Source organism: Staurois parvus, unplaced genomic scaffold (assembly GCF_062004578.1).
Source record: "Staurois parvus isolate SC_StPar_1 unplaced genomic scaffold, SC_StPar_1.0 ptg000639l, whole genome shotgun sequence".
NCBI classification, from domain to species: domain Eukaryota; kingdom Metazoa; phylum Chordata; class Amphibia; order Anura; family Ranidae; genus Staurois; species Staurois parvus.
Window position 1 is genome coordinate 2,885,778 of NW_028318435.1, and position 24,608 is coordinate 2,910,385.

Consider the following 24,608-nt stretch of genomic DNA (forward strand, 5'->3'; position numbering starts at 1 on the left):
TTTTTTCAAAATCAAAGCTCTTTAATTCCAAATGGTTTTCTGCAGACAGATTATGGACAGAGAGCAAACCCTTTTTCTGAGTCTTTCTTAAAGAATAACTTTATTACAGACATAATACACCTTTTGCAAAAATCTTCAAAATGCACCCACATTATGAAAATAAGAAAAGGTGCATTTGTTATATTTTTGAATCAAAGCCTGCAGAGCCTTGCAACAGGGATCAGTACATCACAGTTGTAATTCACAAGCTCCTGCATGGTTTACCACAGCCCCAGGTTTGTACAGGAGGTATGAACCCCATATCACCAGTAAGGGCTGGAGAACGTAAACAATTGACTTTGAGTGTGATGACTCCATCACATTTGTACTCCATTGCAATTTGTGCTGTGGTGGCAGATAGAGTATGTTATTTTTCCTGTCACAGATTCCTGTGAGTGAGTAATACGCTGAATTCAAACAGAATTGGAAGGCTGCAGGAAGAAGCATCCCATGATTCATGTATAGCATCCCATGATGCAAATATGGTTGTAACACGGTCTTAAAGGCTATACCTTTAAAGTGGAACTAAAGTCTAATATTAAAAAACAAAAAGTGTGAACAGGCAGGCTTTCTATTGCAGAAGGGATATGCAATGTCTCTTCTGCAATAAAATAAACCTGCACAGCTCAATTTACATTCTGGCACAGAGCCTGTGTGCTGGGATGACTGTATTCCTGCGCATACACAGGAGTGACATCATCTACCACCAACCAATTGGGGTTAGGCCTGTCACAGGGGTGGCCAAAGATTGGCTCCCAGAAGAGGCCAGGTAGAAGATGCTGGTGAGAAAGCTTGCGGGCATTGAACCATTGAAGCAAACATAAGTATTGCAGAGTCTAGTTCTGCTTTAAAATTGTTGGGTGCTACTTAGCAACCAGCCTGAGACAGTAAACACATTGATTAGGAGTGTGTAATGCTCAGCACTACAGAGTGCCGTGGTTGAGAGTATGCCACATACAGCCCAGCTGATAGTATCGGAAGAATGTAACATACTGAGTGAAGTACTCTGCATACAGAGTCACTCTCCCTGCCCAGCTCTGCCTCATCCACACCTATATCTGACCAAATAAAGTGACCAGTATCCTGCAGTTGCTTGTTGCCTAACCACTCAGGATACTCAGAGTCAGGGGCGGACTGACAACTCATGGGGCCCCCGGGCAATAGGGGATCATGGGGCCCCTGTGTCCTTGCCCAAACTCAAAAAAGCCTATGAAAAAGGTACCAGGGGCATCTTATGGGGCCCCCTACTGACCCTGGGCCCTCGAACAGTGCCCGTGTTTCCAAATGGTCAGTCCGCCCCTGCTCAGAATCCTGAGCAAGGCCGCAGTGCAGCATTCCTGCTGCCTAGATCAATGCGGCAGTGATGACTGGGTTCCTCTCTTGGCAAACATGCAGCGGCAGATGTACTCACCTACACCAACTCCAGAATTCCCACTCATGTAGGCAAAGGCATCTTTGGGGTTGGGCTTGCCATGGTCACCTACAGTGAAGGAAATAAATATTTGATCCCCTGCTGATTTTGAATGTTTGACCATTCACAAAGAAATGAAAAGAAATGCATGTCTAACAAACTGTGCACTGATTTGCATGTTCATGAGGGAAATAAGTATTTGATCCCCTTCACAAAACATGACTTAGTGCTTGGTGGTAAATCCCTTGTTGGCAATCACAGAGGTCAGACGTTATCTGTAGTTGGCCACCAGGTTTGCACACATCTCAGGAGGGATTTTTGCCCACTCCTCTTGGCAGATCCTCTCCAAGTTAAAGATTTGGTGGCTGACGTTTGGCAACTCGAACTTTCAACTCCTTCCACAGATTTTCAGTTGGATTAAGGTCTGGAGACTGGCTAGGCCACTCCAGAACCTTAATGTGCTGCTTCTTGAGCCACTCCTTTGTTGCCTTGGCCATGTGTTTTGGGTCATTGTCGTGCTGGAACACCCATCCACGACCGATTTCCATCGTCCCTTTGATGCGGTGCAGTTGTCCTGTCCCCTTAGCAGAAAAACACCCCAAATCAGAATGTTTCCACCACCATGTTTGACAGTTGGGATGGTGTTCTTGGGGTCATAGGCAGCATTCCTCCTCCTTCAAACACTGTGAGTTGAGTTGATTCCAAAGAGCTCGATTTTGGTCTCATCTGACCACAACACTTTTTCAACCAGTCTTTTGCATCATTCAGATGTTCAGTGGTGACCTTCAGATGGGCCTGGACATGTGCTTTCTTGAGCAGAGGGACCTTGCAGGCACTGTAGGATTTCAATCCTTGGCGTAGTGTGTTACCAATTGTTTTCTTGGTAACTGTGGTCCCAGCTGCCTGGAGATCATTGACAAGATCCTCACGTGTAGTTCTGGGATTATTCCTCACTGTTCTCATGATCATTGACACTCCACGAGGTGAGATCTTGCATGGTGCACAGGACCTAGGGAGACCGACAGTTATTTTGTGTTTCTTCCCTTTGCAAATTATTGCACCAACTGTTGTCACCTTCTCACCAAGCTGCTTGGCGATAGTTTGGTAGCCCAGTCCAGCCTTGTGTAGGTCTACAATCTTGTCCCTGACATCCTTTGACAGCTCTTTGGTCTTTGCCATGGTGTAGAGTTTGAAATCTGATTGATTGCTTCTGTGGACAGGTGTCTTTTATACAGGTAACAAAATGAGATTAGCAGCACTCCCTTTAAGAGACTTCTAATCTCAGCTTGTTACCTGTATGCAAGACACCTGGTAGGCGGAAATCCTGCTGAATGATAGGGGGTCAAATACTTATTTCCCTCATGAACATGCAAATCCGTGCATAATTTGTTAGACATTCATTTCTTTTGAATTTTTTGTTGTTATTCTGCCTCTGTGTTACAATACACCTACCATTCGATTTTTAGACTGATCATTTCTTTGTGAGTGGGCAAACATTCAAAATCAGCAGGGGATCAAATACTTATTTCCTTCACTGTACATGTGCATCAATACATGTAGGGTTCCCAGCTGAACCGTCCAACCAGCTCCCTCTAGTGATTATTCTGCATGACATTCTGTGATGACATCACAGGGATTACATGCTTCAATATCTCCAGAAAGGAGCAAATTAAGTATAAATTATATAGTCTGTGGATTTGGAGAGGGAGCTTCCCAAATGTTAAGGTTTACTAGAGTTGAGCTTTAGTTTGATTTGTTCTTCTTTTTATTTATTTATTTATTTTTAGAAAATGGATGGAATTTGATTTGTTTTCATAGGTACTCTATGTCCGATAAATTGACTACACAGGCATTTAAGAGATACTTCTTAAAATACGCAAGCCGTAGACTGGTATTAACTGAGTTTCAATCAGGTGTCTGGAGAGAGCAGAAAAATCATGTTTTGAGGTGGTGATAAATTGACAAAGTATAATTTATGACAAGATAAGGCAGTTAACAGATATACTGTCACCTTACCAATTCGGGACAAAATGATCATGTCTCTGCATAGGGCTCCTTTAATCCTCTGCAGCCAGCGAGAATACCCAGCAATTCTTAGAGCATATGAACTGCTTCATTGTGACAGTGACTAAGCCAAGCAGACAATCCTCAGTCACTGATGACACTGGTTTCAGCTGCAAGGGAGTACAGATTTTATTTATTTCAGGTACTTATATTGCGCTATCAATTTACGCAGCACTTTACACATATATATATATATATATTGAACATTCACATCAGTCCCTAACCCTCAAGGGGTGTACAATCTAAGGTCCCTAACTTACATTCATACTAGGGCCAATTTAGACAGGATCCAATTAACCTACCAGCATGTCTTTGGAGTGTGGGAGGAAGCCGGAGCACCCAGAGGAAACCCACTCAAGCACAGGGAGAACATGCAAACTCCATGCAGGAGGCGCCATGGCCGGGAATCGAACCCATGACCCATTTACGGCAAGGCAGACGTGCTAACCACTAAGCCACTGTGCCGCCCAATATAACTTGATTATGAACGGACCAGGAAATGCCCTAAGCAGTGACAAAATCACTAAAGACACAAACGACAATGTTCAGAGGATGAAAGGTAAAATTTAACTAAAACCTGAGAATATGCTGATGGTAAGGAAATGATAGCAGGTACACACAGTTAAGCATCTTACAGAGACCAAACACAAAAGATCCTGATCATATTGGTCCTAGTTTATGATATCTGTATGATATCTCTACAGAGCCACATTCTGAATGGATAATGTAACATCCATTTACATTGTTGCAAGTAATTCCCAATGACTTTGAGACCAGCACTATTACTAGAGCTTTTATGTTTGAAATCCAAAAATATTTATATTTACAAAGTTTTGTCATGCACCTCATCACTGTCGGCAAGCAAATACCTGCAAGCTGAGATTTTATTAAGCAGGCTGAGATTTTAATGGGTGGTCAGGGCCTTATTTATAAGGCTTAACATCTGTAAACCTAGCTTTGTTTACCCACTCAAATATTCAGTTGTATGTGTTTCCATCCGCTCATCCTGGAAACATCAAATATTAACTTTGTCTTTACTTTGCAGCTTTCCCCGTGAAATCCAGTCTGGTATCCTTGAAATTATTGCTCCTCCAGCATCCTATTATCCAGAGCTCTCCAATGTAAAGGAAACCTTTGGAGACTCCAAAGAGAGAGTGAGGTACTCCATAACAACTTATACATATACTAAAGTAGATAGTAATTTTAATCTAAAGAGTAGTTCTGTCCAAACCAGAGAATTTTTTTTCTTTTTAAGGCAAAGGATATACTGATTTGATATTAAACCCCATATAGACCACAAAGTGGCAGTGTGCAGTAAATACTGATACCCAAAGATGCTGCCACCCTTTTAGGTAAAGGCACAGTGCACTGTAGGATCATGCTGCAGAAAGTTAGCAAGGATTTATGTTGTAAATCAGCTTGAGAATGTAGATAAACAGGCTGGCATAAAGAAAAATGGAAGCTGACATTGCTTTTTATTCTTAGATGGAGAACTAAGCAGAACTTGGACTACAGCTTCATGATGCTGTATGCACAACCAAAGGGCACATATTACCTGCAGGTATGGATTTTTGGGGTGTTTCATTTTTGGATGTAAACACTTTTTTTTTTTTTTTTTCCACCCAAGGGTTTGAACACTTCAGAGAATATGAATGTTTAAAAACAGGTCTTCGAAACAGTAGTTCTCTGTGTGGTTAAGATACAGCGGGTAAAATAAGTATTGAACACTTCACCATTTTTCTCAGTAAACATATTTATAAATTTGCTATTGACATGAACTTTTCACTACATTTCGAAAACCACTGCAATCCATACATACAAAAAAAAAAAAAAAAAAACACCTAAATTCAGAAATTGAGTTATGTGTAATAACATGGAATGACACAGGGAAAAAGTATTGAACACACGAAGAAAGGGAGGAGTAAAAAGGCACGGAAAGCCAAGATACCAGCTGAAATCTATCAGTAATTAGACAGCAATCCTGCCACTTTTCAGTGGAAATTAATATCAGCTGGTTCAGTCTCAACTAATGGCCTATATTTTTGAGAGAATAAATTCAATTCAGCTAATCTTTCCTCATAGCGGAGCTCCTCCATGCCTCTTATCAGTTTGGTTGCCCTTCTCTGCATTTTCACCAGTTTCCTGATATCCTTTTTGTGAAATGGTGCCCAAAACTAACCACAGATCTTCTATGGATGTAGGCTGCTTCATATCTTTCTGTCTCTTCATGTAATCCCAGACAGACTCCATGATGTTGAGACCAGGGCTCTGTGGGAGCCAAACCTTCACTTTCAGGACTCCTTTTTCTTTTTTACTCTGAAGATATTTCCTAATGACATTGGCTGCATGTTTGGGGTTGTTGTCCTTCTGCAGAATAATTTTGGTGCCAATCATGTGCCTCTGTAACTTACCAGGATTTTAACAAACTTTGTTGTAGAGTCCGACTTGTTTCTATTCTGAAGAAAAAAGGCTGTTTGTTGTCTACAAAGTGAATGTGAATGGGAGTGACTTTTTCATTATCAAACAGCTGATACACTTGACTTGTATCTTAATGTAAACCTCTGGCAAAATCAGCGAGCCAATCACACAAGCAGGAAATTACATTTCCAGGAGTGTTCCATACACCAGTGGTGTATGGAGTTCCTCCAAGTTGCCATATTGCTTTTTTTTTTTACAGAAAATTACAGCTGTAGATTTGAAAAGAAAAGATAATTTTTATTAACATTTAAATACAATATGAAGTGTGTAGCAACCAAACATGATATATGTATATAATTTTTTTCACCGCGAAAGTGGAATTACCCATTAAGATCTGGTGAAAATAGCCATTATTCTGGGTAACCCTCTTTAAATGAGGTCTTCTGTATCTAAATCCTTACTGTTCAGTGTAACGGAATCGTCCCAGTCTGCGCTTGGGTATTTCCATTATAATACCACTTCTCTGTCCAAATACCGACCGCAGACACCACAGCAGACCATACAAGACTAGACAAGACCAGTCTTGTAATAAATTAGGAAAATAGACTGCTTTATTTTAACACAGATACAAGATATATACATTCAAGGGAACAATTCCCCCCTCCCTGCATAATGATACAGGGCAGGGCAAACCACATCTAGCAACACATCAGCAGACACCCCCCACCAAGCCAATACACATACATCCCATAATAGTTTGCTCCCAAGCAAGACACACAGTAGAACAATGGGATACAACCACATGGCATTACACAATGAACAGCCACCCACCCCACCTATACATATCTACACAATATTAGGACATCACCCTGCACCCCTAACAGGCACGGAGTGACTTACACATAATAGGGATATGGGGAGCTGAGACAGGGGTCTCCCCACCCCTCCAAAGTGAGCTGTGTTCCATGGGCCCCCCACCCAAAGTGACTCCCGTCACATTCAGCACGTATCCATAAATGGTTATTGTCAAATACCAAGTAATCTGTGACTGCTGTTTTTATGGTTTTAAAGCCTTATGTTACTTTTGTTTTTAGGCTAGATCAATTTCAATTTGCTAATAAGGTGTCCTCTTCTTTTTTCACAATCATGCAGCTAGAGGATGACATTGTTGCCAAGCCACAATTTTTCCAGTCTGTGAAAGACTTTGCCACCCAGCAGACCTCGGATGACTGGCTAATACTTGAATTTTCACAGTTAGGATTCATTGGTGAGTATAAAGGCTTGTATATTGATCCCACTGACTGTTTTATTTAAATATGTTGCTAGACCATTTTTTTTCTATCTTTTATTGATTTTTTCCAATACAAAAAGAGCATCAAGTGCACACATAAATAAAAAAAACAAAGCGAAAACTTCACTAGTACATAAATTCCATTTGCATCATCTTATCCCCTACCTCACCCTTCCTCCATTTTCCCTAGTCCATACCGCAATCCTAGTTTCTATCGTCTCTCGTGATTGTCTATCTATATCTGTATTCCCTCCCTCCTATCTCCTTCTCTCTGTTGGGTACTCCATTAGAACTCCCTCTATTACTCTTCCACCTATATTCCAACCAGTTCCAGATATCTTTTTGATGTTTTGAAAACCAACCAGCTACTCCACATTTTCCTAATTTGTTCTATTCTATCCTTCTCGATATGACACAACTCCATCCTGTAGATATTTTCCACTCTGTTAACCCAGTCATTTTTGCTTGTTGGGTCTGGGGCAAGCCAAAATTTGGGAATCAAGCCCTTAGCCGCACTGACTAGATGATATAATACCCTATTCTTGTGTAGTTTTACTAAAGGTTCAAATTTATAAAATAAACACCTCCATGGGTCTCTCTGTACAGTTATCCCACAAATTTCCTGAGTATGTTGTAATATTCCCTTACAGTAATCCTGTATTTTCGGGCAATCCCACCATATGTGAACCATTGTACTTTTTTTTTTTTTTCCCCACATCTTCTCCAACATAAAGGTGAAACATCTACTTGTTTATGTGCCTTACTCCGTGTAATATACCATCTAGCCATACATTTGTAATTCATTTCAACTGTGCTCATGTTCGTCACCTCATGTGCTAATTTAAATATATTATTCTTTTGTTGCTCATTCAATTTTGATCCAAGCTCCTGTTCTCATTTTTCCATGAACTGGGGAGGATCAGTACCCACCATATCCATAAAAATCTTATAAATCCTAGAAGTACCCGTTTGGGGACTATAGTTGCATTCAACAGCTTCTCAAATGGATACTGATCCTCCGGCGTCCTCAATGGTTGTGGGAGTGTTGAAACAAAATGACCTAAATGGCCATACTGCAACTTGTCTAATGTGAAAAATATATATTTTTTTTCTTTTAATTAAAAAGTGTGCAATTTCCCCTTACTCAGTATATCTTTCAAACATACATTCTGATCTTTGATCCATTTCCCAGAGATATTATCATTCCCTGGAGGAAAATACTCTGTTCCCACCAAAGGAATCATAACTGAATTATATTTCCATCCCTTTTGCTTATATATTCTATCCCAAACTCTTTGCCAGTGGACTAATATTCACATCTAATGTGCGGAATTTATGTGGTACCCAAACCATTTTCCCTAACTGTGCCTTACTCAGGATATCTTCCATATTCACCCAACCTTTCCCTTGTGAATTGAATATCCAATCTATTATTCGTGATAATATCACCGCTTGATAATATTTCTTAACATCTGGCATGCCCAAACCCCCATTCTCTTTTGCCCTACACAATACTTCATATATTTTATTTGCCCAAATAAACTTAAGTATTATCTTCTTTATTATCCCGAAAAAAGATCCTCGTAGGTGTACTGGGAGCATGTGAAACTTATACAGGATTTTTGGTACTATCACCATCTTTACAAGGTTTATACGACCTGTCCAGGAAGCGCCACCTTTTGACAATCTCCCTAGTTCCTCTTTTATTTTGTTTACTAATGGAATGGAATTTGCCTGGTACAGGGCTTTTGGTGAAGAAGTTAGTTTTAATCCCAAGTAGCCTATTTCTTTTTCCGTCCATGTAAATGGAAAGTCTTTTTGTAGGCTCAGCCTCTCAACTTTTGGTATATTAATATTTAAGATCTCTGACTTTGCAGGATTTATTTTCAAATTTGATAGCTCACCGTACTGTATTAATAATCTCATTAAGTTAGGCAATGTTATTCTAGGATTTACAATATAGAACAAAATGTCATCTGCATATGCGGCCACTTTATGCTCCACTTCCCCTATCTTTATTCCTGCTATATCTATGCACTTTCTTACCCTCGCCAGGAGAGGTTCCAAGGATAAAACAAATAATAAAGGAGAAAGTAGGCATCCCTGTCTGGTTCCGTTCTACATTATAAAGAACTGAGAGAGAGGGATCCGCTGACCTTAACCGCCGCTGATGGAGTGCTATAAAGCCCTTTTATCCACTTCAGCATTTTAGTCCCTAATCCGAAGACCTCTAGCGAATCTATCATGAAACCCCAGTTAACCCTGTCAAAAGCCTTTTCGGCATCAAGTGACAGGAATAATGTCGGCAGTTTCTCTCTTTTTACCCTTTGTAGTAGGAGCAATGATCTCAGACCATTGTCCCTACCTTCTCTTCCAGGAATTAATCCTACTTGATCCAGGTGTATCAACTCCTTCATTCTGGTTGCCATTACCTTAGCATACAATTTAGTGTCAGTGTTTTAGAAGGATATGGGCCTGTAACTGTCACACTGTGAGAATATCCTTCTCGACTCCTGTTCCATGAGATCTTTTAATTCTTCTCTTTTAATAATTATCTTCTGATACACATCTGTACCTAACTTCTTTTTATGTGACTGTTCTAACTTGTAGAGCTCCTCCATCACCGTCTTTATTTTTTCCCCTCGTTTTTTTAATGCTCCCATCAAAATCAATATTCCTCTAATATATGCATTATGTGCCTCCCAGATTGTGGCTACAGAAACCTCCCCAGTCTTGTTGAGCTAAAAAAATAGCTTGATTTCCCGCCTTAACTTTTTTTCTAATTCAGGATCCTGTATAAGCATCTCATTTAATCTCCACATAGGTATTTTATCCTGTTCCCCACCTACCCGTAGTCTCATTGTGACATGAGCATGATCAGAAATAGACATAACCTCTATGTTGGCACTAACCAATGACTCCAATTGTCTATGGTCGATCATTATATAGTTCAGTCTTGAATACAATCCATGCACCGGAGAGAAGAAGGTGTAATCTTTTTCTCTTGGATGTTTAACTCTACAAGTATTGGTCAATTGACATTGATATAGTAATCTCTTCAATCATTTTGATTTTCTTCCCCCCCTTTCCTCGTACAGGATGACGCATTGTCAGGGCAGGGCTGTGGAACGGACAGGTAGGCCTAGTGGCAGGGTAACGCACTGGCTGACGACAACCACCACCAACAGACTGAAGTCCCTCAGGGCGCGGAGTCTAAGTCCCAGGCTGCCCTTCACCAGGGCCCCTGATGGTGGGGATGGACTTGACGCAACCAAGGACCAGGTCGCGGCCCCCGAGACACCCCAGCTGCGGTAATGGCCGCCGCCAATGGCGTGTAGCTGGTGAGAATGACAATAGCGTAGTCAGACAAGCCGGGTCAATAACAACGGGACAAAACAGTACAGAACAGTAGACAGAGAATCACAGGTCACGGGCCGGGTTCAGCAACGGAAGGTCAGATCAAAGGGAAACACAGAGAATGGTCTTAGTACAAGCCGAGTCAGAATACCAGAAGAGTCACGAGCGTATACACAGAGCTGTAGCAAGACAAAGACACAAGACACAAGTGCAAAGAGCATGTGCAGATCCCAGGCTTATATGTACTCAGTCACGCCCCTCTGGGGGATGGACCTCAGAGACCTGAAGGCATAAAAGATTCCCATCATGCTCAGCAGAAATCCAAGATGGATGCTAGTACATGGAGTAACAAAACCTCTGGGAAAAGGTAGGACCTTGACACGCATCTATCTGGGGATCCATACACAAGTTTAAATCTCCAGCCACAACCACACTACCCTTTTTAAATTCTGAAAGTTTTCTTAACACTCCCTCCAGGAATGTTAATAGATTTTTATTCAGACAGTATTAACCAGTGTATATTCAGCTCCTTGTAATTTTCCCCTCAAAAATAAAAATTGGCCCTTTGGGTCTTCCATTTTTCCAATATAAAGCTCACATTTTTTGTCAACCCAACCCCTTTGGCCCTTTTAACTGAAGAGTTTGTGTAATACCATGTTACGTCATGCTTCATGTATAACTTCGCATTTGTATAATGCTTTATGTGTCTCTTGGAGAAACACTACATCTATGGAGTGTTGGTGAATTTCCCTAAGTATTTTATGTCTTTTTTTGTAGGGGAGTTTAACCCTTTTACATTATAAGTCATAAACTTCATGACACTCATTTCAGCTATTATTTCCCTACCTTACCAGAGTTTCCTTCACAAAAAAAAAAAGATTTAGACAATTTAAGATATGGACTTTCTCCCTTCTCTCCCTGCAACAGTTCTCCTTTTTTTCTTTCTCCCCTCGGTTACCCGTAGGCCCCTCTGACCATCCTTCAAGGTCCATTTTCTGTAAGTCTAATTTCTCACAAAAGTAATTTAGATCTTCTGGGAACCTCAGCCATGCCGGTTTTCCGTCTTTCCATCTGATTAAACATGCTGGAAAGCCCAAATTATATCAAACTTTTTTCTCTCTCATATGGTCTTGCAAAGGTTTCAGAGATCTTCTTCTAGCCAGTGTCTCTGGAGAAATGTCCACAAAAATATGCAGGTTTGTTTCCTCATATTTTATTTCAGCAGAGTCATGCAACCCTTTCCATATTCTCTTTCTATCAAACCATCAAATCTCTGGGGTTTCCCACCGGTACTCCTTTTGGCCGTCTGATCCTATGTACTCTCTCAATTTTCAATTTCTCTCTCATTGCTCTTCCCATAATTGGATTACAGACTCTTTATTTTCTCCTGTAGATCCTCTTCCTGTCCCGTTTCTTCTGGTAAACCCCTAATCCTTAAATTGTTTCTTCTATTGCGATTATCCTGATCTTCTACTATAAATGAAAGCTTTCTCTGTTCTCTACACATCACCTCCACCTGCATTTCTAGTTTTTTAATTAATTGCATGTATCCCTCCATTCTCCCCTCTACTTCAATTTGAGTTAATATCCGACCCAGGTCATTGCGTAATGTCCCAATCTTTTTTTTTTTCATGCACATCTCTAGTTTCATTAACATTTCTGCTATTTCAATTTTTGTAAGTGATTGTGACATGGATCCTTGCTGTTCCATGTTTCCTTGTTCTCTTACATTTTCCCTATTTACAGATTCTTTATTCTGGTTCTCTTCCAGTGTCCCGAGTAAAAGTATGGATTGATCTTCATTATACTATTTAAGTCCTCCATGCTGATTTTCCCGGGTTTAGGTCTCTGGGCTTTTCTCTTGCGGGGGCATGTACTTTCTTAATGTGTTTGTGTTTGATTAGGGAGTTTTTGACCCCCCCCTTTAATCGAGTCCCAGAAACCCCTTCGTATCTTGTTTATAGAGAGGAGTGGACCCACCAACCCCCAAGACCCCCTATGGCCCTCGAATAATGTACTTCTCCTTCTATACAGTAGTCCCAGCAAATGATTATTTACTTCAAAAGCAACAGTTCTTTAAAGATTTCTACAGCTGCCTGCGGCAACTCACCCATCACCAAGTGTGCTGCTACTCCGTCTCTGTTCGCTCCTTCCTTTCAGTCTCAATCTTTCAACCAGGGTTCCTGGAGTAGGATATGTGCTATGGAGGGTCTCGGGGTATCTTTGTGTGTTGAATGTAATACGGGGGTCTCCTTGTATAGACCGCCGTCGTCCTCTACATCTCCTTCAGCTCACCTGCAGTTTCCTGGGACTTCAGCCACCGCCACACAGGCAGTCTCACGGGCACTCCCGGCATCCTTCCATCTTTGGGAGGCCCCCGTCTCCCATCTCCGCTCTTCTCCATCGGGCCTACAGGACTCCTCCAGCCACTGACTCCCAATCCCCGCCGGTCACCCACAGGCTCCATGATCTGCAGGCGAGCAGCCAGCACACACTATCCGGGATCCTCCACCTCACCACTCGCCAAGGGAGCACGAAGCCGCTGGACCAACTGGCACACAGACCACAGCACAAACAGGGCCCAGGTAGGCTCTAGGGCTTATCCCTCATGGTGCACCTGGTGGGAGTCTGGAGCTCCTGCACTGTGCTGCCTCACAGCACCATGTTTTGGCTCCTCCCCTCAGACCATTTTTATTTTGATATTGTAGGTACTGGTAGCATTTTCGTTTCTTGGGATCTTTACATGTGGACTGTAAATACATAGGCAGCTGTTTTATTTGAAGGGGTTTAATGAAATGCCTTAAGACTGATCAAATATACAGTTGGTAAGACTGGAAAAACATTTATACAAAAACAATTGGATTAAGAAGTAGGAACAATAAAGAAATTGTTGACATTGGAGACCAGAAGTGTAGCTTTAACAGGCAAAAGATCATGGGCACATGAGAAAAAAAATGGCCATACGACCAGAGGGAGAATGAGGTTTAGCCCTGGTTCACACTGATGCGAATTGTGATGAGATTTGACCATTCAAATTGCATGACAAATCGCATCCAATGATTGACAATGCGACAGTTCTAATCGGTGCAACTCTGACTTAGTTGGAGTCGCACTGATTTGAAAAGTAGTTCCTTCGCTACTTTTGTCGATTTCAGGTGCGACGTGCATAGACATCTGTGCATGAATTCTCACAGATGTCTATCAAGTCGCACTGCCATCCAACTTTGAAATCATGCAACTTCAAGTGAAGTCGACTTTGAAATCATGCAATTTCAAGTGAAGTCAGAATCCAGTGTGAACCAGGGCTTAATGCCCAGTAAAACATTGAGGTTTATGTAAAGCTGTTTACTTAAAGTAAATGTTAGTAAACAAAGTGTTTACTTTGAATACTCAGTTACTCATGCAAGGGATATTTTGTTGAAAAAAAGGTCACCATTGGTGGTGCTAGAGATGAAGCGTCATATATTGAAAATGGGCTGACATTTGAAAGTACATCCATAGCTGCAGAGCAAGGCATCAGTACATTGTAAATGCAAGTGATGTTTTATGTTGCATATTTTTTAAGTAAAATTATTGCTGTTCAGCCAGATATAATGGATTGGAACTAAGTTCTGAAAATTGGTTATACTGCTAATTCTGGTTGATTTTTCTATTTCTTTTACAAAGGGTTTTATTGTAGATGAAGCAAAAAATAAACAAACGTATGGATCACAGAAATAATGACCACCAAATATAAATTGTACTAAAGAAGTGGAAGTCAGTTCAAGTCATGCATTGGTAGAGGCATAGAAAGATTTACATAAATGTTTCATATTTCTAGATAGTGATGCAAATGTAGCACAAGAAACAGTAAATTCAATCCGTAAAGTATGATTAAAGATAGTTTGGACAATAGATTAGAAAGAGACAAACAGTAGAGAGACACGGACGAGAGGAGGTAAAAAAAAAAAAAACACAAACCCAAGAAGGGCTCCGAGGCAATCACGGCAATATCCATCCTCATATCGAAAGAAGAGACTGGTCAAATCTTGAAGGTTGAGCTATATCCAACCAGGGACGCCATACCTGCAGAAATTTTGTATGGGTATCCAACAATATGGCCGTCAGTTTTTCATTAACCATTATAAAGTTCATCCGGTTTTTGACAGCTTCAAAACGAAGGAGAGGAGTTTTCCAAGCTCTCGCAATTGTCAACTTCGTTGCCACAAATAAGTGTGATGCCAGCTGCTGTTCACAACGGAGGAGACCCTCCAATGGTTTAAATAAGAGCGCTTCATACGGATTACGCTTAATGTCTGTGTGAAGCATAGTGCGAAGGAGGGCATACACCCTAATCCATAGTCTGTTCACTTTAGGGCAAGTCCACCAGATGTGGGCCATGGTACCCAATTGTTGGCATCCCCGAAAACAAACCAGAGAATATGTAGGGATAAAACTAGCTAGACAGGCAGGCGTATAGTACCATCGGTACAGAATTTTGTAGGCATTCTCAAGGATAATGACATTCCAGGAACACTTAGCGCTTGGGTCATGGTCTGCCAATCTTGTTGATCCAAGGTCCCCCCTAATTCAGACTGCCAACGTTGGTGATAGGAACTAACTGGAGGGGTTCTATAGGATATAATGGAAGAATAAATCAAGGAAATCAAACCCGGGTCATGAGGTCTATGTCTGCACTGACTTTCAAAGGGAGACAAACGATAAGGTCCCGTATGCGTGCGTATTAATGTATTAATGAAGTGGCGAAGTTGGAGGTAGCCAAAGTGTTCTCGCAGAGGAATGTTATAGGAAGATCGCAAAGTTTCAAAGGGAATTATTCCAGTGGGAGATAGGAGTGAATGAATATAATAAAAACCACGTGTCTGCCACCAAGCAAACTGTTTGGGATTGTCCTTACCCGGAGGAAACAGTGGGTTATGCAGTAGATGTAACAACGGCAGGTGAGGAGAAATGAGGCCAGCGGAATATTTAATAGAATCCCAAAGCCGTAGCGAAAATGTCAGCGTCGGGCTAAGGGTAGATGGACGTTGAGAGATAGGAAGCCATGGCAAAGAGGAGAGCGGTATCGGGTGGGAGTCCATCATATCCACCACAGCCCACAGGGGGAAGTGGTGGGAAGCATGAACATAAGCTAGGGGAGCAATGTTGGCCGCCAAGTAGTAAGACTGGAGATTTGGAACCGACAGCCCTCCCATACTCCGTCGTGCAAATAGGATATGCTTACCAATTCTGGGTCGAGAAGAACCCCAAATAAAGTACAAAAGTTTTCGCTGATGGGTACGCAATATATGCGAAGGTACTGGAACCGGCAAAACATGAAATAAGTACAATAGTTTCGGAAGATAGGTCATACGAATCGCATTAATTCTGCCAAACCATGAAAGCGGTAAATGAGACCAGGAGGACAATAGTTCAGTCAGTTCATGAAAAACAATGGGAAAATTAGCCTGGTACAGTCCGTCATATGTCGGGGTAAGCTTAATTCCTAAATATGGCAAGGCCGAAAGCCATTGAAAAGGGAATGTTTGTTTTAAAGTAGTCAAAAGTGGTGGTGGAATGGTAACTGACATAGCTCTGGACTTAGCAGGGTTAACACGTAGGCCCGAAAGGATCGCAAAGGAATCAAGGACCGCGAGCAAATTTGGCAAAGTAACCCCCGGGTTCGAAATTGACAACAATATGTCGTCTGCGAACAAAGACAATTTATGATGGGAACCCGCCACATCAATCCCCTTAACATCAGGATGCATACAAATGGCTTCAGCCAACGGTTCCAAAACTAAAATAAAAAGCAAAGGGGAAAGCGGGCAGCCTTGTCTAGTACCTCTGGCAATCGAAAACATGGAGGACTCAGTATCTGAGCTTCGCTCGAGGGGATGTGTATAGCGAAGAGATCCATCTTAGGAATGAAGGGCCAAAGCCAAATCGTTGAAGGACCGATAGGAGGTATGGCCAAGATAGAGTGTTGAAGGCCTTGTTGATGTCTAAAGATAGGAGCATCAAATCAAGTTTACGGGTATGGGCCAGATGTTGTAGTTGTAAAATACGTCTGATAGCATCACCGGCCTGCCTGTGGGGAACAAATCCCACCTGGTCCTTTTTAAACTGCGAGAAAGGAAGGAGTTCAATCGAGTAGCCAAGATCTTAGTAAATATCTTCATGTCAATATTGATGAGAGAGATAGGCCTATGGTTTGCCCAGGAAGAGTGATCTCGGTCCGGTTTAGGGATCATAACCACATTAGCAGTTAAAGCATCCGGGGAAAAATTCGAACCTCCCTTCACCGCATTAAACATAGCGGCGAGGTGAGGAGTGATAATATCAGCTAACTTCTTATAGTATAGTGCCGTGTATCCATCAGGACCTGGGCGCTTACCCGTTTTCAGGTCTGCTATGCATTGCAAAACCTCAGATACTTGAATATTACGATCCATCAAGTCCCTATGAGCCGACGTTAAGGTTGGCAGGGGCAGACGAGATAAAAATTCAGAAATAGACTGAGGATCAACCCGGGTAGGATCAGAATAGAGTTTAGCTAGTCGATACTGGAACTCCTCCAAAACCGCTACAGGATTGCTCGTAAGGATATTGTGATGAGTACGTAAAGATATCGGTTTGGGATGCTGCGCAAAAGAACGCAATCTACGGGCCAACATAGAATCTGGTTTGTTTCCCTTACTATACCACTTCTGGCGGGTCCAACGTAAGGAGCACTCGGCCTCATCCGTTAAGCAAAGATCCAGTTCTAAACGAGCCTGATCCAACTGTCTACGATTCGACGGGGAAGGTGACTGTTTAAATTGGGTCGACGCGGAGGCTAATTTCGCTTCCAACTGACGCTGTTTAAACTGTCTGTCCTTCTTTCGCCTTGAAGCTATTTGGATAATATGTCCCCTAAGGACTGCCTTATATGCTTCCCAAGCTGTTACCGAAGAAGAAACAGAACCCGCGTTTAATTGAAAATATTCCTGAGACTTACGTTGTAGTTCTGCCTGAATCTCCTTCAGCGAAAGCAAGGAATCATTCATTATCCATGAAGAGAAGGCCGGCCTACATAGGAGAGATCGACAAACCACCAAAATAGGATCATGATCTGACCATGGGACCGTTAGTATAGAAATAGAGCGAACTAAAGGGAGGTGTTTACGTGAAAGGAAGGCATGATCAATTCTAGAATGAGAATGATGAGGGTGTGAATAGTAAGTGTAGTCTTTCTCCCGTGGATGGAATTCATGCCATAAATCTACCAAATCATGGGTATCTAACTCACGTACAAAGGACTTTGCAGACGCGGAAGGTTCAGAATGCTCCGCTGGATATTTATCCAACGCAGGATTTAGTACTAGATTCGAATCCCCTGCCATCAAAAGCGTACCCCGCTGGTGTGTAGCCAAGAGTGAACATAAGTGTGACAGAAAAGGTCCAGGGTTAACGTTGGGAGCATAGTAGGACAGCATGGTAACATCTATGCCATGAATCGTGCCCTGAAGCAGAAGGTATCTGCCATTGGGATCAGCAATACGCCTCACACAACAAACTGAGTTTTACTATGAAAGGCGACCAAACGCCTCTCTATTTAGTGGGGCCATTAGCCTGAAATATCTGAGGGTACCGAGCATCAAACAATTTTGGGGCTGATTTTTCTATTTCAAGTGCTTGTGATGGCCAGTGTCACTCGGATATGGCTTACTCCTTGACATGTGGCCAGCATAAACTGAAATGCAGATTATTTTTTGACTATCATATTATGTTATCAGCTAAACATACCGTTATACAGGTTTGAATATGTTTTGTAATGTCCTTGTCATACTTTCACAATATTCCAACATTTTAAAATTATTTGTGCAATCCTTACATAATCTGCCCCTAGTTCACGGTTTTATTTATAGCATCTGCCTTGTGTCCTGTATAAAATACAATACTAGATGAGAATGCACTGAAAATACAAACCCCTCTGCATCAGTCTTATTGCTGATATCCCCATTTTTTACACTTTTTGACCTTGCATTTTGAGTAATGACTTTTAAGAATATAGCGGGTAAACTAGATATTGAACACGTTACTATTTTTCTCAGTAAATATATTTCTAAAGGTGCTATTGACATAAAAATGTCACCATATGTCGGTAACAACCCATGCAATCCATACATACAATGAAACCAAAACAAATACAGTCAGGTCCATAAATATTGGGACATCGACACAATTCTAACATTTTTGCCTCTATACACCACCACAATGGATTTGAAATGAAACAAACAAGATGTGCTTTAACTGCAGACTGTCGGCTTTAATTTGAGGGTATTTACATCCAAATCAGGTGAACGGTGTAGGAGTTACAGTAGTTTGCATATGTGCCTCCCACTTGTTAAGGGACCAAAAGTAATGGGACAACTGGCTTCTCAGCTGTTCCATGGCTAGGTGTGTGTTATTCCCTCATTATCCCAATTACAATGAGCAGATAAAAGGTTCAGAGTTCATTTCAAGTGTGCTATTTGCATTTGGAATCTGTTGCTGTCAACTCTCAAGATGAGATCCAAAGAGCTGTCACTATCAGTGAAGCAAGCCATCATTAGGCTGAAAAAACAAAACAAACCCATCAGAGAGATAGCAAAAACATTAGGCGTGGCCAAAACAACTGTTTGGAACATTCTTAAAAAGAAGGAACGCACCAGTGAGCTCAGCAACAGACCACGGAAAACAACTGTGGTGGATGACCGCAGAATTCTTTCCCTGGTGAAGAAAACACCCTTCACAACAGTTGGCCAGATCAAGAACACTCTCCAGGAGCTAAGTGTATGTGTGTCAAAGTCAACAATCAAGAGAAGACTTCACCAGAGTACATACAGAAGGTTCACCGCAAGATGTAAACCATTGGTGAGCCTCAAAAACAGGAAGGCCAGATTAGAGTTTGGCAAACGACATCTAAAAAAGCCTTCACAGTTCTGGAACAACATCCTATGGACAGATGAGACCAAGATCAACTTGTACCAGAGTGATGGGAAGAGAAGAGTATGGAGAAGGAAAGGAACTGCTCATGATCCTAAGCATACCACCTCATCAGTGAAGCATGGGGGTGGTAGTGTCATGGCGTGGGCATGTATGGCTGCCAATGGAACTGATTCTCTTGTATTGATGATGTGACTGGTGACAAAAGCAGCAGGATGAATTCTGAAGTGTTTCGGGAATATTATCTGCTCATATTCAGCCAAATGCTTCAGAACTCATCTGACGCTGCTTCACAGTGCAGATGGACAATGACCCAAAGCATACTGCAAAAGCAACCAAAGAGTTTTTTAAGGGAAAGAAGTGGAATGTTATGCAATGGCCAAGTCAATCACCTGACCTGAATCCGATTGAGCATGCATTTCACTTGCTGAAGACAAAGCTGAAGGGAAAATGCCCCAAGAACAAGCAGGAACTGAAGACAGTTGCAGTAGAGGCCTGGCAGAGCATCACCAGGGATGAAACCCAGCGTCTGGTGATGTCTATGCGTTCCAGACTTCAGGCTGTAATTGACTGCAAAGGATTTGCAACCAAGTATTAAAAAGTGAAAGTTTGATTTATGATTATTATTCTGTCCCATTACTTTTGGTCCCTTAACAAGTGGGAGGCACATATGCAAACTGTTGTAATTCCTACACCGTTCACCTGATTTGGATGTAAATACCCTCAAATTAAAGCTGACAGTCTGCAGTTAAAGCACATCTTGTTCGTTTCATTTCAAATCCATTGTGGTGGTGTATAGAGCCAAAAATGTTAGAATTGTGTCGATGTCCCAATATTTATGGACCTGACTGTAGGTTCAGAAATTAAGTGATGTGTAATAAAATGGAATGACACAGGGAAAAAATATTGAACACATGAAGAAAGGGAGGTGCAAAAAGGCATGGAAAGCCAAGACACCAGCTGAAATCTATCAGTAATTAGAAAGCAATTCTGCCCATTGTCAGTGCAAATTATTATCAGCTGGTTCAGTCTCAACTGATGATCTATAAAAAGGTGTCTCATTACCAAGGTGTCACACAAGAAACATCTGATGAGTAAAAGCAAAGAGCTCTCTCAAGACCTTTGCAACCTTATTGTTGCAAAACATACTGGTGGCATTGGTTACAGAAAGATTTCTGAATGTTCCAGTGAGCACTGTTGGGGTCATAATCCGGAAGTGGAAAGAACATCATTTCACCATAAACTGGCCACAACTAGGTACTCCTTGCAAGATTTCTGACCGAGTGAAAAGAATTATCAGAAGAGTTGTCAAAGAGCCAAAGACCACTTGTGGAGAGCTTCAGAAAGACCTGGAATTAACAGATACAATTGTTTCAAAGAAAACCATAAGTAATGCTCTCAACCACCATGGCCTGTATGCACACTCGCCACGCAAGACTCCATTGCTGAAGAAAAAGCATGTTGAAGCTCGTTTTAAAGTTTGCTGCACAACATTTAGACAAGCCTGTGAAATACTGGGAGCATATAGTCTGGTCAGATGGGACCAAAATTGAACTCTTTGGATGCCATTATACACACCATGTTTGGGGGTCAAATGGCACTGCACAACACCCCAAAAACACCATACCAACACGAAGTTTGGAGGTGGGAACATTATGGTGTGGTGCTGTTTTTCAGCCTTAGGTACTGGCAAACATCATGTCATTGAAGGAAGGATGTATGGAAAAAAAATGTACCAAGACATTCTTGATAAAAATCTACTGCCATCTACCAGCATGGTGAAGATGGAACGAGGGTGGACATCTGAGCAAGACAATGATCCCACAAAGCCAAGGAAACTCTAAATTGGTTTCAAAGAGAGAAAATAAAGCTACTAGAATGGCCCAGCCAATCATCTGACTTGAATCCAATAAAAAATCCATGGAAAGAACTAAAGATCAGAGTTCATAGAAGAGGCCCACGGAACCTTTAGGATTTGAATACTGTGTGGAAGAATGGGCCAAAATCACACCTGGGAAATGCATGCGACTGGTTTCTACATACAGGAGGCGTCTTGAAGCTGTCATTACCAACAAAGGAATTTGTACAAAGTATTAAATAAATTTCAGTTGGTGTGTTCATTACTGTTTCCCTGTGTCATTCCATTTTATTACAAATAACTTAATTTCTGTACTACTTTGTTTTGCTTTCTTTGTATGTATAGATTGCATGGGTTGTTATCAACATGTGGTGCAAATTTTAGGTCCTTTAACACCTCTAGAAATATGTTTACTCAGGAAAATGGTAACGTGTTCAATACATATTTTACATGCTGTATCTTTTGGTGAATGTGCCAGATGGTATTCCATACCGCCTGAATTAAAATTTCAGTACCGTCATAGTAACATTATACCAAAGATTTGAAAACCTTCTAAATGAGTTGCTCGTGGCATGCTGCAATTCAAATGTTTTCGTTGCTCAATACAAGCATAAAGGTGTTATTTATACAGAGTGTGGCTTCAACATAATTTCTCATTTGGTCAAGCATTTTGGCATGCTAGCTTTCAGTGAATGATCTGGCTCAATCAAACTTAGTGACGATTATGTACTGGAAATTTACAAAACTAAAAATAATATAGTGCAGATTACCAGTTCCTAAATTTGGTGGCTGCATCAGTTTTCTTATTTCAGGCTAAGAGCATTTTTAGCAGTTGTTGATTTTGTAGGAAATGCAGTGTCCTTGCCTCTTGTGAGCTTAAAAGAAGCCACAAACTACTGTATCTTTGTGTAACTTCATAACCCCATGAAACCAACATGTACTGAAGATGAACAAGGGAAGACATGTTTGACATCCAGCCTGGGTGCTAACTATGGTTCCTTACATAGATAAAGTGCAGCAGTGGGTGTAGCCATGAATGAACAGGAAGTGTTTTAATTTTAGGGTTAACAGGTGAAAATTGAGGGGGGAAATAAGCCTGAAAAAACACTAATGCAGCCACCACATCTAATGACTGACAAGATGCAGTTTATTCATTGTTTGGGATTTAGCTGAAGTTTAGATATTATGACTTTTACATAGTTACAATATGTATGTATATGCCACACCTATGGAATTCCCCTTAAAGCTAGAGATCATTACAGTGGGCACCACTACAACAGAGATTGCTTCCTGGTCCTGTGCCAAGTGGCTGCCTTGCTGTTTCCTGAACACAGGAGGCCGGTTACTCTGCATTTTCTCAGCTTCCCGGATGCTAGTGGAGATCACTATGGTAGGGATGCATACTACAGTGATTGCCAGCTTCCACTCCCACAGGTATTGCACATACTGTACATAATTACATTTGTCCAGTGTGGATTATGTAAAAATTCCCATACCTAAACTTTAGCTTATACACATTTTATAGTGAATTTCACATACAGTGAAGGAAATAAGTATTTGATCCCCTGCTGATTATGAATGTTTGCCCACTCACAAAGAAAAGATCAGTCTAAGAATCGAATGGTAGGTGTATTGTAACACTGAGAGACAGATTAGCAACAAAAAACTCAAAAGAAATGCATATCTAGCAAATTATGCACTAATTTGCATGTTCATGAGGAAAATAAGTATTTGATCCCCTTCACAAAACATGACTTAGTACTTGGTGACAAATCCCTTGTTGGCAATCACAGAGGTCAGACGTTTCCTATAGTTGTCTACCCGGTTTGCATACATCTCAGGAGGGATTTTGGCCCACTCCTCTTGGCAGATCCTCTCCAAGTCTTTAAGGTTTGGTGGCTGACGTTTGGCAACTCGAACTTTCAGCTCCATCCACAGATTTTTCAATTGGATTAAGTTCTTGAGACTGGCTAGGCCACTTTACTATAGATTACTAATAAAGCAGTTAATGTCCAATTCAATGTTAAGGCCACCTGGTGTCAAAGACTGGAGAAAATAGATCCACTTGGTTTCCCTCCTGGAGAGGTCCCTCACTCTATTGAATCCCCTCCAGGATGGTGAAACCCAAACTACCCCCCAAAATACCAATTAAGATGGGTTTTTCCCATGATATCGTGAGAAATGTTCTGACGCACTATGATAACTATATCCTTTTTTGATGGGGTTTTTATCTATTCTGCTATTCTCACTTTCAAGGGACGTTTAGTACTACCTACGTAACTTAACCACATAGGCACTGTAGGGCATATACCACATTAGTAGTGTCACATGTGATAAATTCAGGCATGACAAATTGACGTCCCACATTTCCAAAAAAGGATGAATCTCGTTTAGTTACATTACTAGTTACAATACGACAAGCCTTACATTTTTAACATGCTACAAAGCCTTTCCTCTGAGGAAATAGTGACATTTTCCCTGGGGAATCCAAAATCTTTTTGACCACCGTCTCCCCAAAGTTACGTGCCCTTCTATACACAAACCTAGGAGAACTAGGGAATACTGATTCCAGTGTTTTGTCCATCAGCAATACATGCCGATGCTGTTGGAAAATGGATTCTACTTCAATATACTGGCAATGGTAATCAGAAATGAAGTTCCATTGTTGCCTATCATCTTGATATTTAATTTTATCTTGTAAACACATATTTCTGGGTATTGATAAAAGATATTGGATGGTCCTGTCTCTTATCCTGGGAATATCCCTTTTGTACAAATCTTTCCTTGATGATATTAGATTGTAGAATATAATCTCGATCATATGTACAATTTCTCCTAAGACGCATAAACTGTCCACGAGGAATGTGATGGTGCCCACTCCTGACTTAGTTATTCCTGTCAGTTGGTTTAAAGAAAACCTTGGTGATAAGTGAACTGTTCTGCCTCTCAATAATAACATCCAAAACATTGACCGAATGATTACTACATTGGTAATCTAATCTTATATGATTGGTGTTATCATTGAGTCCAGCCATATACTGATGTAAACTACCTTCTGACCCCTCCCAAATAAACATAAGGTCATCGATAAATCTGTAAAATAATAACACTGGTTTCTGCTAGTGAAACATATATCGGTCTTCCCATTCTGCCATGAAGATATTGGCATGGGTGGGTGCAAATTTAGTGCCCGTTGCTACGCCATTCCTTTGGTTGTAAAA

The 24,608-nt window shown here is 41.2% G+C and overlaps 1 protein-coding gene across 2 annotated transcripts in view; it reads left to right on the forward strand.

Annotated features, from left to right (window-relative positions):
- The window catches only part of MGAT4D (MGAT4 family member D), a 189,547-nt gene that overhangs the window by 87,605 nt on the left and 77,334 nt on the right, over window positions 1–24,608 (forward strand). For both annotated transcript variants that reach the window (XM_089693886.1, XM_089693887.1), the window contains exons 6-8: window positions 4,560–4,673; window positions 5,000–5,075; window positions 7,085–7,199. In XM_089693886.1, the coding sequence (XP_089550012.1) occupies window positions 4,560–4,673; window positions 5,000–5,075; window positions 7,085–7,199 (305 nt within the window). The remainder of the gene's footprint in view (window positions 1–4,559; window positions 4,674–4,999; window positions 5,076–7,084; window positions 7,200–24,608) is intronic.